We start from the raw sequence: 17,591 nt of genomic DNA, 5'->3' as shown, positions 1-17,591 counted from the left end.
CCCTGTGCCTGCGTGGGTTTTCTCCGGGTACTCCGGCTTCCTCCCACAATACCAAAAACATGCACATTAGGTTAATTGGCTACTCTAAATTGCCCCTAGGTGTGAGTGTGAGAGTGTGTGGTTGTTTGTCTTTGTGTTGGCCCTGCGATTGACTGGCGACCAGTCCAGGGTGAACCCCGTAGTCAGCTGGGATAGGCTCCAGCCCCCCGCAATAAGCGGTATAGAAAATGGATGGATGGATGGATAAAGTCTCTGTGTGACAGGGTTGTGTAAATCATTGGTCAGTATGCATATTCTAGTTCCCATGTAAACATGATGGCAGTTACAGCTGGAAGTGCTTATCATTTGTACCCATAGCAACATGGCTTGCAAAACGGTCATGCAAACTAATTACTGAGATTTCACTATTCACTGATATCTTCATACTGGCTCACACCTCCACTGTACTGAAATAATGAGTTGAAGAAGTTTTGTGTTGTTTACTGCATCCTGCTGCTTCATAGATTTATCCTTAAGCCTACTGAATGCTGTGCAAAGGCCTCACACAGCTTGATAGGTGCCCCGGTTTCCAAAGCTAGACTTAAGCTGTTTGTTTTTGTACATATGAAGGAAATTCTTCTTAGAAGCAAATAAACAGGAAACTTTGCAGTCCTGTCTGCACTATGTGTTTTTGTGTTTGTTTGCAAAAGAGGTCCAGGCCAACAGAGAGCGCAAACGGACGTCCATAAGGATTATCCACGGTTTCTGTGGGGTGCGCTCGTTTTATATACCGGGATTGTGGGACTGAATCGATCCCGCTCGTGTGAGTGTCCTGGTGTACTGCACAAACGTACAGGAAGTGTTCAAAACGTAATCTTTTAATGGTGAACGTAAATAGGTATCTGAAGGCCACAGAGAAATAATAATCGCACATACGCTAACTCATTCCTTAGTACTAGCGAGATAACACGAATTCCTAGCTAAAAGCCTAAATGTATTGCTTGTACTGAAACTGCGCTTCACGCGAGTGAAACAAGTTACGAGCCTCGGTATCGTCCGCCCATCTGTACGTTTGCTAGGCTAAGCTACTTGCGGTCACTTGTACCAGTAACGTTTTAACGTTAAACATCGTAAAATATCCTACAAAGGACCGTCAAATGGACAGTTTCGAAACGCCATACGATGAAGAGGCTCAGTTTATTGAATGCACGGTGAGCTAGCTAACGTTTACGTTGGTTCACACGGACTTATCTGATTATGTCGACAACTGATTATTTAGTTTCTACTTCTTCTATGTACACTTAGCTGTACATTATCATTTCCAGCTCTGCAGACCTGAAATAAAGGCCTCCTTCATAAGGCTTATAAATTAAGCTAATAATTTTGCTGAAACTGTGGTTTGTGTTGCTGTTGACTAGTAGGAGATATGAACAACATGTCATCCATCCCACTCATAGCTATGAGGATAGTCTTAAGACTGCTTTAGTTGAGATATGTTAAGTTAGCCAATAAACTGGCAGCATAATACCATCGTACGTAGCTAGGAAACTGATTGGTTTATGTTTTTTCTTAATACAGGTCTGTGATAAATCCATCAGAGGGGAGACTTTGTACAAGATACACCTGACTACACCGGGACATATAAAGGTACACAGCATCGTTTACTGGTGATCAGCGAAAGTTGTCTTGTTTACTAATGTGGACACCCAGTGATACAGATTGAAGTTAATTGTCCGTGAGGACTTAATTGTTTTTACTATGATGTCCTGTTTTTTTCTTCTTTCTTCTTTTAATTTCAGTCACAGGTCGAACAAGGAGCACTCAAAAGTGATATTTCACTATTGTTTAAAGTCATTAGTGAAATCTGAGGACTCATTTTTTCAATTTTTTCAATTTTTTTTTTTTTTTTTTTTAAACCTCTTCAGTGTCTTACTTCTATATTGCCTGAGTCCATATTCTGTGACCTTGCTTGTGTCCTGCCAGTCTCCTTGCATTTTTGGTATGCCGGTGTTCAAGAAACTAGTGGTACAGTAAGTACCAGATCAGTGACGACAACAGGCAGGCTGCATGTCTTCTGGCTCAGAGTTGAAGCTGAAGTTCTGTGCACATTGGCGTTTTCATAAGCGCTTAAAATTTGTATCCTGGCTATCACGACTAAATAAGTGCTTAGCGTTCAGTCTCCTCTTTCGTAACGACAAGTAACCAGTGGAAATGAAGGCTTGCCAACTCTTGTCTTTGACCATTGGAAGATTATGTCCTGTAATTTTGGAGGAGCACCGTGTCTTTGAAGAGGTTACCTTGCAGTAAGTTTCTGGTGCACAAGAAGACTACATGTTAATACATTTCACTCAACCTAACCTTCATCACGTGTCTCTTGTCTCCTGGTCTCACGTCATTATGATGGACACAACTGGCAAGAACAGCAGATTTTGTGTTTTTGCAAAATATGCTGTGTAAATGCTCTGCATCACATCTTTTGATAATGAAGCCATCACCCATAGCTCAACTTGAATTTCTCCTGGTCGTCATCAGGAGACTGAAGGCTACAACATCACAGCTTATAGATGTGGTTCTTTGTCACACCACACCGCTGGAATGGTCATTGACATCCTTTTACATGATGGACAGAAATCCTGGATGCTTTTACAAGGATATTGGGATGATTTGAGTTAAGCTTGATAATAATTTTCAATGGAGTCTGGTCATCTGATCAAGTGACCTTAATCATTCTGTGGAACAGAACCCATGAGAGATCCTCTGACTCAGATAGCAAGTCCTTTGAGTGGTTCTCTTACTGCTATAACTGACTAGAATTTTCTGTCTGCAAAGAAATATGTATTCCAAATCTGTGTGGAAATTTTCCAGCTCTGAGCCTTGTAAGATTTCTCTCCTATATGTTACAGGTTTTACATCGTGTGAGGACGCCACAAGTGTGACTGGAGATTATTATATTGGTTGGAAGGTTAAACAACTGACTTCACCCTCGGTGCTTTGACACTGTGTACTGCTGGAAAGTCAGGGCCTACATAAGCACGGACAATACTTTGACAACTGAGCATTACAAATGCTAATACCTTGTCCATGCTGTGCAGCAACGGCAACTTGGCAGCAGCTGCAGTCCTTTGTCAGTGTCACACTAGATGTGCAACAGTACTGGTGTGTAGTCAGTGTTTTGGCAGAGCTCACTGGCCAGTACACTTCAGAAAAAGTTGCGCAAACACTGGTCAGTGGCAGAGTTCCAACGTCCATTTTACCATACCATTTAGTATGTCAAACTACATAGTATGTCAAATGCAGTATACCAAAAATAGCGGGATGTCCTGCTGCATCTGGTCGCATCTTGCAGTATGCAAGCCAATATGCTTTTCTGGTCATCTGCGCAATGGAAAATTCGTCGAATTGACTGAGCTGCCGAGAGAGCACAGACGGATGACAGCTCATTGACAAACAGATGTGTGAGCAACAAGGTCAAAGTTCATGGCTCAATGTTATGACAAAGTAGATATTCATGCATACAGATACTCATTTTCACATTAAATCTGGTTTTTACCAGTTAATGTAACCTTCTCCTGGGTAGGTGTCTTAATGTATGCAGTTATATTTAAAAATGACACTTTGACATGCAGGAGGACACACTCTTAATTTCCTTATGCACTCACTATGAACAAAGTTCAGTAAAAACCAGCGAGGATATGTACCTTTACTGCACTTTGATTGAGCTGTGGTTTTGGTTTGGTTATGTGTGAAAAAATATGTTTCCATGATATAATTCTTTCTCTGTTTGTAGCAGCGGTAACCTCTAACCAGTGTCCTGTTTACCCAGCACTGATTGACTTAATTTTTATTGCTCTCCTTTTATTCCTGGCAGAAGGAGGATGCTCTTGTTGCTGCGGGTAAGTAGACGTCATCCTCAGCCTTGTCACTTTGTTCTTCTCTGGCCTTGTGTATATTTGCAGTCTATTCTGGCAGGTGATTAAATCTACACACAAAGGTAATATAAGTCAGTCTAATTGGTTGCCTGGTTTTGATGGACAGCGGTTTCAGCTCTAGATAAATGGTTGTGATCCTCTAAGAGCGGTTATGAACTTTGTTAAGATCTTTGGTTTAGGCCCCTTAATTCCAGTTAAGGGGAATCTTGACTTGTTTGCACTGAGCCCTGACCTCACCCCACTGAACACTTCTGAGATGAATGGGAGTGCCTACTACGAGCCAGGTCTTATCGCCCAACATCATCACCTGACCTCAGTAATTCTCTTGTGGCTGAACTGGAGAGCCTCCCCAGCAGAATGGAGGCTACCATGGCATGAGATTAATGTCAGTGTAATACTTGGATGTCCACATATCGGACTATATCATCACTTTTGACCACGGAAAGTAAAAGTGTCCCACGCTGATTTACGTTTTCATTACCAGTTTAAAAGCACACAGTCTTGCTCCGGAGCGAGGCCAAAGCGCGCCTGACTGGCCTCCCAGTGGGTTACACTGACATCTCGCCAACTGCGGTCAACCCGTGACAACCCTCCCTTTTCTCCGTCAAACAAGCGTATGTTGCAAGACTCAACTCATGTCTGCAGGAGACGACAGAGAAAGACATTTTTAAAAGTCTCTGTGTTCACCCCTCTGTACTTTTGGAGCTTCTAACCAAAGCTCTGTGGTTTGAAGATGAGTTTCTCTCCTGCGCCCCTGTTTGAACATCACTGGTGGAGATTTGTTTGCAGCTATTCTTCAATAGCACTGCAGGGAGGAAGAGTGCACACAGAAACGACCACAGTAAGATGTGAGATGAAGAGCTGCAGACAAAAGGCTCTTACTGTATCTCTGCAAACAGCTCTCCTCCAACAGGTAAACGGTTTCTTTTACCCACCGTGTTGTGGAATTTAAAAACAACGGGGGACTTTTATGAAATGCGTTTATCCAGCATTTTACAGTTTTTCTTTTGACCACAAGTCACAACCATGGATCAACCCTGCTGCTTTTAAATGTTGTTGACTCAGGACAGGCATACCAACAGTTAGGCACACCTTCAGTCTCTGGGCTAATGTGCCGAATCAAACTGAATTAAGCCAAGCCAGCGCATGTGCATGGAAAAGTGGCTATACACCAATCAGCCACAACATTCAAACCAATGACAGGTGAATTGAATCATCAACTTGAATCCCCCCTCCCCTATTCTTGTCCTCCATTGCAACGGCTCTTCCCTTCAGCTGCAGCCTCCCCCCAGCTGGACAGTGCAGCCTGTCACGTTTCGAAAACACCTCAGGAATATCAAGGACCACAATAAGAGCCTACAGACTCCCCAGATCCCAACCTGAACAAGAATCTGTGGGATGCACCGGAATATGCCGAATTCACGCTCCCACCAGGTGGGCCCCACCCTCAATGCACAGGACCCTCAATGCACAGGACCCACGATGCCAGTGATACCCCCATAGGTCCTGTGTACCTTCTCTTGACTCCCCATACTGCAGTTATCATATACACTGGGCCTCCGCTTATAGATTTTGTTGGTTGACTAGAGTAATGAGAAATGTAATAATGTTAGTGTCTGTGTCACCTTGAGTTGAAAATCTGGTTGGAGATCTTTATGTATAGCTTTTCAGTACTATCAGAAGTGGATGTCATATTATTTTAAAAATGTTGTGTTGAAGAAGTATTGATACTTTTCACAACCTTCCTACTATGTAGTCTGATGTCTGTGGGCACAACTGGCTGGCTTTGAGGAAATACCTCATTTTCTTAGTGGTACAGTCTCTTGAAGAAATATATGAAGACATGCTTCACTATCTGTACAGAGAGAATTTTTTACAGTTTTGCCTTTACACAACTGGGCTACCATCAGCACTGACAGTCTTCTTCTATGAGTTTGACTTGAGACCTGTCCTCTGCCGGTTTCCTTTGAGTTAGCACTTTGTTATTCATGACTGTCACTCATTCCACTCATTCAGATGGGTGGCACTTGCACAAAAGCGGATGCCACAGGTCTACCCATGCCTGTAAGGTTGCCCCAAAGCTTAATGTAGCCATCAGAATCATTCTGATGCTGGAACATCAGTGCGTGCACCAACATTCGCCAATATTGATGTGGTTCAGAGCTCAGAGGCCCGAAAGGTCAGGAATGTGTTGTGCAGATTTGCACATCATAAAAGTGGATTGTTTGATCCAAATTTCTGTTACTGTCATGGGTATACGAAATGCATGTATGAAAGAAACAGCGGTAAAAAATTTTCCGGATGATGCGTGTGCACGTTCACTAACGTGCAGCCTGGGGAAGCATGTTCAAGTTTTACCTGTTGCCGAATGTGGTGCACACTGAATAAAGAAAGGTGTGTTTCTGTTTGCTTAAACTGAACTGTGGCACACTCATTTTGAAAGTCAACATGAGTTTTTTTTTGTGCACATTTTTGGTTTGGATGGTAGGAAAACATATTTTTCCTCAGCTGTTGTAGATAACGTAGATAACATCAGCATTTAGAAGCTTTGTCTTCAGTTGGATGTCACAGGGGGTCATAGCTGTAATGCCTCAACAGGCATTACTTTTTGCAAAGTCATTTGCGTGGCAACAAAAGAATGCACCCTACATTTGTTTGAAAGAGGTAACTTCTCTGCTGATGTAAGTAGATCTGAATTTGAGGATGGTGGTGTTTAAAAGTGAAACATTGTCACATCACAACATCATGTGTAAAAGCATTTCGATTCACATTTGCAGTATTCAGAGAATTCCCTTTTGGTTGCAGCTGCAGTAAAACACTCTTCACTTGTTATTCTTGGCCTGGAATATGGAATCATTCATTTATGAGCCTTAGGGGAGATGGTTGTGACATCAAGGGCATATAGAGGAGAGTAAACTTGCAAAGGCACAAAATGCATTCTACACTTAAGTAAGACAATTTAGAGACTGTATAATACTTTTACTCTGATATATTCTCTTTTTGCTAACTGCCAATATTTGACTTTCTCAGGGCGTGCTACAAGACAGCACACCGTCCCAGTATTTGAAGACATTATACAATATCTGGATTACATGAAGCTTGATGAGCCCATCATTGGTGAATAACTAAACACTGATTTTGAACAGGTTTTTCCATCTTTGTTTGGTTCCTGTCTAACTTTCTAATTCCTCGTATTTCTTAGGTTTGGACTATTTGGATGAAGTGCCTAGTACAGATCCACAAGCTGGCCCCAAATATACATGTAGGCTATGTCGTCAGACCAGACAACTGGCAGAAATGGTCCATCATGTGATTGGACGTAAACACCGGCAGAAATATGTGGTAAAGCGTTGTGAATACTTCCTTAAAACTCCAGTGCAACTTTTTGAGTGTCTGTTGTTTTTTTTGTTTTTTTTTTCAAAAATGAGAATGATTTAACTTTGTGTTTTTACAGGAATTGAAGCGGCCAGACTTGGTGACGTGGGATAAACAGCCCATACTAACACAAGGAGGAAAAATTATACGAGCCAGAGCAGAGATAATAGAGAGACAGGATGGACGAGGAAATCCAGTGGTGGGACATATTGATTTCAAAAACCAGAAATGTTGAATGTTATGAAATGATGTTTAAAAATCATAACAAAATAATACTAAGTGTAATGTATATTGTTTGTGTTTCTTGTGTTTCAGCTGTTGCCGAAAAAGCACATAAAAGGCAAATTAAACATCTCAAAAGGTAAATTGATACAGTTAATTTTGTTTAGTGGTAGACACTAGATAAGATATTGGTGAATTTTTAAGTAGCCTGTCTGAGCAGTGATTAATGCATAGAATTGTCAGGGTCAGAGTTTCCCAAAATTTCATAGAATGGTTATTGGTACAACGAACACACGAAAACGTAAATATTTCATTCAGTGCCACAAGCTGTCTGATTTGACATGTCTTGGAGTTCTTTTAACGTTGTGACAAGCAAATAATACTTTTCAGAGAATCTATTGTGACCTACTTCATTCACGTTCTTAAAAAACTGCTCATATGGGCAATATTATATTATATTTTTCTCAACAAATGATGCAGTGACCTCTGCTGTAAATCAGAAGTTACTTGAGGGCCTAATTTCACCTGCATTTGAACAGTTTACCAGTCACTGCACGTAGCCCATGGTTGAAGGCCACTGCAGCTGTAACAGTTTTTTTTAACAGAAATAAGCCATTTATCACCAAGAGATGCAGAAGGCAAATTGTCCAGCCAACCTTTTTATCAATCATAAACCAAGGTGATGTAATTTATATGCATTCTCCTGCCTCCACTGTCAAGCCCCCCAGTGTAGTCATATCATTCCATCCTAAGGTTCATAACTGGGGTTGGCTTTAGAATGCATGGCTTTTCACTTTACAAGAAAATTTGGTGGCTGTTGTCATCAGTGAGAGGAAAAAAGTGCTGCATTCTTTTTATTTACAAACTACCTGGGTTTATTATGTCTTTTTAAATATAGATTAAGTATGCACTACATTAAAGCCCAAGAATTTTTCCATTTTTGAAAATCACCATACTAATATGGAAACCAGAAGTTTCATGATCCACAGAAGTGGGATAATTTACTGAAAACTGTGACATTGAAATGGCTCATCTCTTGGAGGCCTCTTAGTTGGCTTGGAGCAGTGTTGGCATATGTGTTAACTGCTATGGATGTAGTTTGATTACATTGAATATATGTTATATGAATTGCTTTTGTATGTATTTTTTTGCTCACGTTACTGTCCTACAAACACATAGCTCCCGTGGAAAGCTATTCGTATTTACATTGAGGTTATCAAGGACAGTCAGGGTTGACAAACTTTGAATGTCAAAATTGGTTTTAAACTGTATGGCTGTGAATGAGATCTCGGTTAACATGGCAACACAGGCATAATGTTCCATATTTTTCCCCAGAAGAATACACAATGATGATGTCAGGATATGAGGAGTTTAAAGAAACAGTAACAGCCAAATCAAACATTGCAGCGGCCAACAAAGCAGGGGAGGTTTGTACATTCCTGACGGTGTTCTTGCTCTATGGTCTCTATTTTGCCTTGTAGAGTCCTATATTTGTATTATTGACTAAGAGGTAAGTTACAACAGTATGTTATGGAAATTAGAGGTTAAAAGAAAGCCACCTGTATGGATGTAGAAAGGATAACTTCAAGATAACCTGCTCAGGGTAGTTTAGAGAGGCAGTGCCAGCATACCTTAGGTAAAACTTATGCACATTTTGTTGTACGGGTTCATCAGGAAGTTACACCTGATGTCACAAATTTACACATGAAGTTACCTGGATAAGCCAGTTAATTCACTTCATGGTACACCGTTATATTTTAATTAAACTATGTGTTTACTCTTGTTCCCTAGTTCCCCCAAGACAGAAGCAAAATAGGGATCGAAGCATCTCACAGCGCCTGACCCAACGAACTTCGACATCACACCTACCATCACTCTTGGATTTTCGAGTAGAGTACTGTCCCAGTAAGAGGTTTCCCCCAGGGCACCCAAATACACCCCCATTCCATTCAGAAGAAGCATACATGTTGAAACGAGACAGACAAATTCACCAGTGGGAGGACACGCTCAGCCAAGACAGCAGGGAAGAGGAGCTGTGGAGGGTAGATCGCAGGCAAAGTGATGTGCGCAGACAAGTGTATACGGACCCTGATTATAATAGAGAATATGAGGAGAAACATATTAAAGATCAGCAAAGAAGAAATGTACTTGAGCCCGGTGGTGTTTCCAGGTATGATTCAAGGGCAGAGATGCTCCATGGCCAGGCTCGCCGTCAAGAGTATTACCCAGAAGAGGCTCCTCCCTACCCAGAAACAGATCCGCTGAAGGAATTCTGCTCTGATGAAGTTAGGCATGGGCGAGTACATTCTGCTGAGTATCAGCCCTTGAAGCAGGTGTACTCAGAAGGCGATAACCACCATTGGTCTCTGGACAGGGAATCGGATAGGCGTGACAGTAAAAACAGAGCAGGTAGACAGGGATCAACTGAACCAGAGGCCAAGAGGAGGAACTTTACCCCACCCAGAGAGGAGAGTGGCCAGTTGCGTGACCATTTGTTTAAGGTCATAGATTATGGCCACAAAATGAGAGGCCCTCTTCAGGAAGAGTTAGTTACCAGCTCTGGGCCAAGCAGAGCAAGACCCTCAAATTCTGAGAGGCCGGTGGAGGCTACCAAGTTTATGTCTGACATCCCTGAGCCATTCAGGCGCTTCCTGAAAGGGACTGCTAATGACGAGGGACACGGTAAAAGAAAAAGAAAGAGTCGCTTTTCTGATGCTACTGCAGAGGAGGTGGAAACGACAAAGGAGATGTGAGTGATAATGTTCATGTCTGTCATCTGTTTAGATTGCTTTCTAAGAAATTGGCTGGCTGATGCTTTAAAAATATTTTATATTGTTTGACTTGTTTGATTGCCACTTTAAGGTTTAGTGATGAGTATGGACCTCCTAATCCAAAGTTTGGCGGTTGTCCTAAACCAGTTAGTACACTGATGAGACCTGAAATCCATGGAATACAACATCCCAACGTCTACTCAGAATCAGAGGTACTTCATAAAATTAGGTTATTGTGACTGACTGGAAACCTGCAAATGTTTTATATTGTGTAGTATCACTGTTGTAATCCAAACCTGTTATTTTTAGGGCCCACACCACACTGAAAACTACCAGAAAGGAGGGTCTGAGTCATTAGCAGTCTTTGATATGCTGGTAAGATTGTGAATTCATATTTGCAATGTATGTGACAGTGATGTATTTTTTATGTAACCACTCACTGAAGCAGGGATCTTAACTCTTAACTTCCCCTATGTTTTTTCCCCCTGGTAGAAAAACATTGAAATTGAGAATGCAGAAGAGGCTGACTTTCTGAAAAACAAACTCTGCGACCTTCTGAAAGAATTCAAGGCCAAAAAATCTGACCAAACTGGGGTATGTGTCACCCTATTTAGGCTCAGTCCTTGTAATGAAACATGTAGTTTAATTGTCTGCCTCTCAGCAAAGCAGTATAAATTAATTAAAAACCATGTACTTTTCTTATTGTAGCAAAATAGCCTCACTAGAGCAGTCATCTTCAAAGACTACAACAGTTTAAAGTCGGGATCAGAACCGTCTCCCAGATACTATTATGAGAAAGTCCTCAGAGATGATTCAGAGCTTAGACAACCAGAAGACCTCTACTTTCAAGAAATGCACAGAGGAACAGCCTGGAAACAGCAGGAACATGTACCTGACCAGCGGCTCCAAGAATACGACCATCCTGTACGCGGGGAACCCAGACGTCCAAACTCAAACAGAAGCCATTATGATGGTATTGTATAAGTGTATAATATATATATTTATATAATTTGCTTTTCTATGTGCTGCATACCAGATATTAATGGCTTGGTTCATACTCAACTCACTCAGTATGACTAAATATTCTTATATGTAATATATTTAACTTTCAGAGGTTTTAGGATGGCCCAAGATGTCTCTGACACCACGTGCCACCCAACCGGATGAGCCAGCACGTTTTCCTGAAAGTCACACTCGTGACTACAGATCTGCTGGTGAAGAGTTTTTGCACTCCCACTCTTCTGCACCTCCCCTCCACGGGGACCGACAACCAAGGATGGACAGGGGCCCTCGGTACTCCAGCAGCCTGGACAAAATCACCTCCACACTCCTAGAACTTGTAGCAAGGAAGTAATCATTAGATTATCATAGGCACTCTGAGCTACCCATACTTTGAAATGCTTGAAAATATAATTTGATGTTATATTTCTTTCTTCCTTGCTCATTGTTTTTAGGCTATTTGTTTAAACATTAATGAATAATTTGGTTTTGGTTTAAGAAAAAAAATAATCAAGTGCTTATGTTCACATTAAAACATTTTCTACAGTAACTCTCGCATCTTAGGACTCTTCACTGTTACCATCTTCTAAAATAGCAGTAATATTTGTTACTGGATTGAACTTTTACTGGTCTTGAACATTGCAGCGCAGTGAATTTAACTGACTCTAAGTGATGTTTTAGGACTAATTATTGCAGACTTTTGTGAATGATGTGTTTCAGTGTACTTTGGTACTGAATCTGTGAAATCAGTCTACTTCAGAATAATAATAATAAGAAGAAGAAGAAGTGGAGGAGGAGGAGGAAGCGCCTAAGAATAAGAAAAACCTTATACTGTGCAATTGGACAGTAAAATTGTTGTCATTACCAGTCCACTTATGTTTAACTGATTAATATTATTATGGACTACCGTAGCACATATCCCCTTTTAACTTAGCAAATTTAGCGAAAACGGGCGGGGGTCTGATGCCGTTGTTTAGGGGACGTAATCGTTGCGTCATCACGCTGGTGCATTCAACTGTTTCCGGTTCGAGTAGCAGCCATCTTGTTTCTCCTTGTTAGCTAAATAAAATAAATAATACGCTGAGCCGGACTTCACTTCGAACCCCTAAAACAAAGTGAGTAGAATATTAAAATCTGTCTGTATGTAGGGCGCTTACAAGAAAGAGGTCCTGTTGGGTGAAAGCAGAGACAATTACTTCACTTCTTTCCATTTGCTGTTCTTGACCAATAGACGATTGTTTTGGAAGATGAACATAGGCGCCATTTCCCTCCTCGCTCTCTGAGGCGCTTATTGGTGGCCCGCTGAAGGGATCACAGGCGGTCAGGAAACTGATGTTATGTGTCCACCATGTTGGCTCTTGTCTGAGTGAATGTTAGGTTGTACGGGCTATTTCTAGTGGACCCAGAATGGCGTCAGTTGCAGAACGAGCTTAGCCCTAAAAACCTTGATTGGTGGAATCTAGTCCGAGGTTTGATTGGTCTGAAGGACAGATCCAAACGTTGTCTTTATTGGTTAGACTGCTTCTTCCTAGCTCGGGAAAGCCTTGCAAACTTTCATTTGATGGCAGGACACGTTGTCCAGTTGTGATTAAAATAACATCACGGCGTGGATCGTCACCTGTACAACAGTCAGCAGTGTCCAACTCCAACAAGCTAACATTAACTTCACTAATGTTAGCACAAAGTCACGGCCAACAGTGACCACCAAAACGTTAGCCACTAGTGCTAACTGTGTGTGTTTAGTGTTAATGTCCTGGTTTGTAGTATCTTAATATGCTAGTTTATTTGAACCACACTGGGCACACCGATAATTCGATTCTTCCGTCTACTTCCCTTGTTTGTAGCACTGGTTTCAATGCCTCCTGCTAGCCGCTTTGTTCGTTCTAACTACTATAGCGATCTGCTTGAGGCGCAACATCCAAATAAAGGCAGGCTAACGCGTTAAAGAGCCGAGTTTCCATAACATTTAACGTTATTCCTGGTGAAAATATATAGTCTTTTCAATCTGTAAATTCCAAATATGTGTTTGTTTTCTTACTCAGGCCAGTGTCCGCAACACCCCTGTTCTTAAACAGACTTTATGTACACTACCTTAAATACCAACGCTTGAATAAGGAAAGAATAGTTTTAAAGTCAGCCACAATATCAGAACAAAGCAGGATCATCTAATTTGATGCAGCACTTACTAGAATGATTGTATTTTGTCATCAGTGATAAGTAAAAACGTTGTAAACCTGTCAGAAATTCACTCCTGTGAAATTATTGTGCATCTGCACAAAACGACCATGACTTCCCTGATATATTTCCACTGAGAAATAGAATGTCAAAGGTGTTTTGGCATGTCTTATTCATTGTTGAGACTAATGCATAAAGTCTTGCAGCCGTTCCTAAATCTTAGTTTGCTTTATTGATCTTTCAGAGTTATAATTTTGTTCTGTTCTTCTTTCACTGTTCCCTGCACATGTTTAATCTAGCTGTGAAGTTATATTTAAAATGACTGAATGAGGGTTGTTCTTCCCTTGGGGAACTTAATCTGAGTAACGTGTGCAAATTAGCCAGCTAACCCTTTAGTTACACAGGTCTGCATGTCTTTTTGCATGTTTGAGGGTGAATGCATGGTTCGGCCTGGCTACCCTGCAGGTGCTCTGTGTTTATGAAACCCATAGTCTGGCTGGTGTGTGTTTATCTCTAAACAGCATCACTGAGAGCAAACATGTCCCTGCTACGGGCAGCACAGGTCATGGGAAGGTCTCATTTGTATGGTGACCTTGCCAGGTGTCATTACTGAGGCATTTTGGGTAGCCAGGATACATCTACAGCGAGAACGACTCTGGCATGGCTGCCATGCTGAAGAGATTAATCTTTGTGCAGCTCCACTCTAATCATTAACAGGATGGCTGTAGTACCTGCTCTAGTCCCCATGCTCCTCACAAAAATAGAAAAGGGAACATTTAGCTTTGTTTCTCTTGAGTCTCTATCTTGCCCTCTCTCCACTTGTACCACCCCTCCCATCCTGTAACAACTCTCCTCTCTGTCCTTCTCCATCCTTCCGGTTCCCCTCCCCCTCTGCATTTTTCATTGATGGGGCAGGTTAGCTCTCTTTCTCTCTCTCTTTTAAGCTTGTTGTGTTCCTCACTACAATCGGGATTTGCAGTAATATGCAGCATAAAGCTTCAGGTCATACTACCAACAATTTATCACTTAAAGAGTATTCATCAAAATTTCATCTCACTTTCAGTTTCTGTCACTTCTGGACACTTTGTGCTGTCTCTGTAATAAGTTTGATGTGGAATGGCCGGTGTAGTCTGTGGTGCACTAAACCCCATGAGTTGTACACATGAATAGCAGTGTTCAGTTTGTTGCCGTGTTCTAAAGCAAAGGTTACTGTGTAGAAAAGTATGCACATTGAACCAGTTGTGTGTTAACAAGAAGGGCATTGTATGACATTGCTGACATGGTTTTTTGATGACGTTTTAATTGTGGAAGCTGCTGTGAGCGTAGTTTTTTGGGGTCAAGACAACAATGTCTTTGTTTACACACTTTCACTCATATCTCTTAAGTCTTGTTTATCCACAAATAGGCTGAGAATCAAATGCACTCTTTTGTTTGCCCTCTGCCATTGCTGCTCATCAGTCAGCTGATTCTTCTTCACTGTAAGCTAAGGCTCTGCAGTGATCTCTTGTGCAGTAATTCGTTTTTGTGTAAATATGATTGACACCATAATTAGGTTTTCATTGAATTATTGTTGTGGCCGCAGTAAAATGCATAACTAAATGTTTCCATGAGTCATGAGAATTTGTTAAATAAAGTGTAATTCAACTTATTCATGTTCTAAGCAAATAAAGAATGACCATGCATGTAGACAATTCCCCCCCTCTGCTAGTATAATATTAACAGTACAATGAAGCTCATTATACCAAGTGGACTTGTTATAGGCTCGATATTTGCGTTGTGTACCTGTGACTGTGAGCAATGAGAAGGCAAGGACAAAAGGTGTATGTGTGTGTGGGTGTGCATGTATACCTGTGCACACGTATGAGACAGCGAGTCTGTCTCGTATGCTTTTGTACTTTAAATCATGTGTATGCAACATGCGGCATCCACTCTGGCATTTGCTTTAGCCAGTGACGGCCAGCGTGGCTGCCTGCATCACTGTGCTGTCAGCCTGTAGTGGCAGAGAGGAGGCGGGGCAGAGGGAGACATTTAGTTTGACATTGTAAATAAGCAGAGAGCAGTTGTCAGAGAGCAGCCCGCGGAGCCTTTCTCATCCGTCCAGCAGCAGGAGAAGGACGGACAGCTTGAGGACAAACAATGCCGAGGCAAGCCACCATTAGCACACCCTCACACACTCCCTGAAGAGCTTTCCACAACTTTATTTGCTCTTTTTCACCTATTCCCCTCTTTACTCTCTCTTCCTCTTTTCTTTTCCCTGACCCCTATCCTGCAGCTCAAGGTAACTTAGAGCAGGAAGTTGGCTGTCGGTAAAAGGGGGTTGGGCGGAAGAAAGGGGAGGGGCAGGGGATGTGTCAGAGCTGAATAGTGTGTGCAGCACCCAATGGCGTAGGAGGACCTTGTCTTCCCATTGGTTGCAAGTGTCCAAGTGAGGTGGGAGCTGGGTGTGAGGCGGGGTTTGAGTATCATGTAGCATGCTAGATTGATTACTCTTGAATGTTAAAGGGGAAGGAGGCTAGAGATTTTTGTCTGTGAGTCGGGAGTGCCGCTGTACTGTTTGCCTGCTGTTGGGTGCTGCTGCACTGGCTTTCTATTCCCTCTTACTCTCTTCTCTGCATCGGGCCAGGGGTCAACTCAAAGACAAACGCACAGGTCACTGACTAGAGAGGGGGGGTCAGAGAAAAAGAAAAGGTCAGTGAGTTGAAGGGACTTGGTCAGAAGAGAAACAGGAAAGACGGGGCTGTATGTTTAGGCAGCAGGAGGACGTTGGGGGGCTGCTGAAGGAGACAGGGCAATGTGTAAAGAGAGAGTGGAAGAGAGGAGGGGGAGGGGTAGAAGAAGAGGGGCTTGCTCCTCTCTGTGTGTCCAGTCTGAGAGCCTTTTTAAAGCCGTCCAGTGGAGCCAGAGTGCCTTTTGTCTGTTGATACGATCAGGGGACTGGAGGAAGTGAAGGAGCTTGAGAGAGTTTTTCTGTCAGCTTCTGTGCCTCTTCCTCTTGCTGCTGCCGCCGCTGCTCTCAAGGAGACTTGAACAGGGCTATCTGTTTTCCTCTGTTCTGCTCTGCTCCAACAGGGCAGACCGTTCATCATGAAGGGCACAGGGGTAAGTCTGACCGCTGAAACAACAGACACACAGAAGACTTTGTTAAGTTGGTTTGGCTTTGAGTTTCAGAATAAATTCTTCACCTGTGTTCACTTTCTGATGTCCCTCTCTCATCACGCTCTGCAGTGATGAGACAGTGTCTGTCCTTTACGGCCGTCCTCATTCACCCTCCCTTTCCTGTCCTGTAGTATTCTCCGTGGAAGATTGGAGTTGCGTGTTTTGTGCGTGTGTGTTTCGTCCATGTCCTTTAGTTGTCACTTAAGTACAGCGTTGATGCTTTTTACAGATGGGATGTGGTTAGAAAAATATGAAAACATATGCATTTGTTGTCTTTTTACATCCGCAAAGAAACAATGTAGAGTGAAGCCTGTCTGTTTTTGGCTGTCACTTGTTGTGTTTTGATTTTTAACCACCACAGACTTCAACACCTGCATGGCTGCCAGACTTTGTGCTGAGATGTACTTTACTGTCTTGGTAGTGTTGACGTCTTGGGGGCTGTGGCTGCTGTGGTTACCACTGCTGGTCCGGACCCCGCTTTCCCCCGGACGTCCTTGTTTACATGCTAGCGCCAGACAGTGACGCAGAGCTGAGAGGCAAAGATGGCATCCATGTTGAAAGAAGATTTGTTGTATATGGAGGACTCCAAGAGGATATCTCTCATTGTTGTTGTCACTGTTGGTGTGTCAGGGGTCCCTAGGGGTGGAGGTGCAGCTGGTTGCAATGACCTCAGGACCCCCTAGCCCCCCGCCTTGACAGTGCCAGACGCCCAGATGGGACAGACTGTCAGCCTGTCAGCTTCAGGGGCAGAGGAGGCTAATAGTTTGATCTGATCTCTTCTGATGGAATCTTTGGAGGGTGCCTCTTCTCTCACTTGCCTCTGACTCTCTTTCTCTCCCCTCCCTTGCTCCCTAATTGAAAGTTTCCTTTGGTGCCTTTGACAAAACCAGGTCCCGTTGGGGAAAGAGAGAGAGGGAGAGTGTGCAGGAGATTGAGAGAGGGAGACTAAAAATAACTCTTAAGTTGAAGCCCTTGCTGCCAAATC

At 42.5% G+C, this 17,591-nt stretch overlaps 2 protein-coding genes across 16 annotated transcripts in view; both read left to right on the top strand.

The window, feature by feature from the left end:
• The first annotated feature begins 820 nt into the window (after positions 1–820).
• Positions 821–12,390, top strand: si:ch211-13c6.2 (uncharacterized protein LOC100000125 homolog). Of its 2 annotated transcripts, XM_046417922.1 has the most exons (13): positions 821–1,190; positions 1,558–1,626; positions 3,848–3,872; positions 6,939–7,025; positions 7,111–7,250; positions 7,363–7,482; positions 7,599–7,644; positions 9,297–10,254; positions 10,368–10,488; positions 10,586–10,651; positions 10,769–10,870; positions 10,985–11,249; positions 11,389–12,390. In XM_046417922.1, exons 1-13 carry the CDS (start codon positions 1,137–1,139, stop codon positions 11,628–11,630), a joined length of 2,295 nt encoding a protein of 764 aa, XP_046273878.1. In that variant the 5' UTR covers positions 821–1,136; the 3' UTR covers positions 11,631–12,390. The 2 variants fall into 2 exon arrangements, with proteins under 2 accessions (XP_046273878.1, XP_046273879.1); XM_046417923.1 differs by lacking the exon at positions 3,848–3,872 and having other exon boundaries at positions 1,146–1,190.
• nfyc (nuclear transcription factor Y, gamma) overlaps positions 12,260–17,591 on the top strand; it is a 21,743-nt gene continuing 16,411 nt past the window's right edge. For 4 of the 14 annotated variants that reach the window (XM_046417945.1, XM_046417938.1, XM_046417944.1 and 1 more), the window contains exon 1: positions 12,260–12,390. The gene's annotated coding sequence lies outside the window, so the exon portion shown is untranslated. Of the gene's footprint in view, positions 12,391–15,467; positions 15,595–15,884; positions 16,550–17,591 lie in introns of those variants that run through there. The other 10 variants (XM_046417939.1, XM_046417932.1, XM_046417941.1 and 7 more) reach the window with 6 other exon arrangements.

Source organism: Scatophagus argus, chromosome 17 (assembly GCF_020382885.2).
Source record: "Scatophagus argus isolate fScaArg1 chromosome 17, fScaArg1.pri, whole genome shotgun sequence".
Classification (NCBI taxonomy): Eukaryota; Metazoa; Chordata; class Actinopteri; family Scatophagidae; genus Scatophagus; species Scatophagus argus.
Note: the sequence above shows the minus strand (reverse complement) of the source record. Positions and strands in the feature narration are given on the sequence as shown.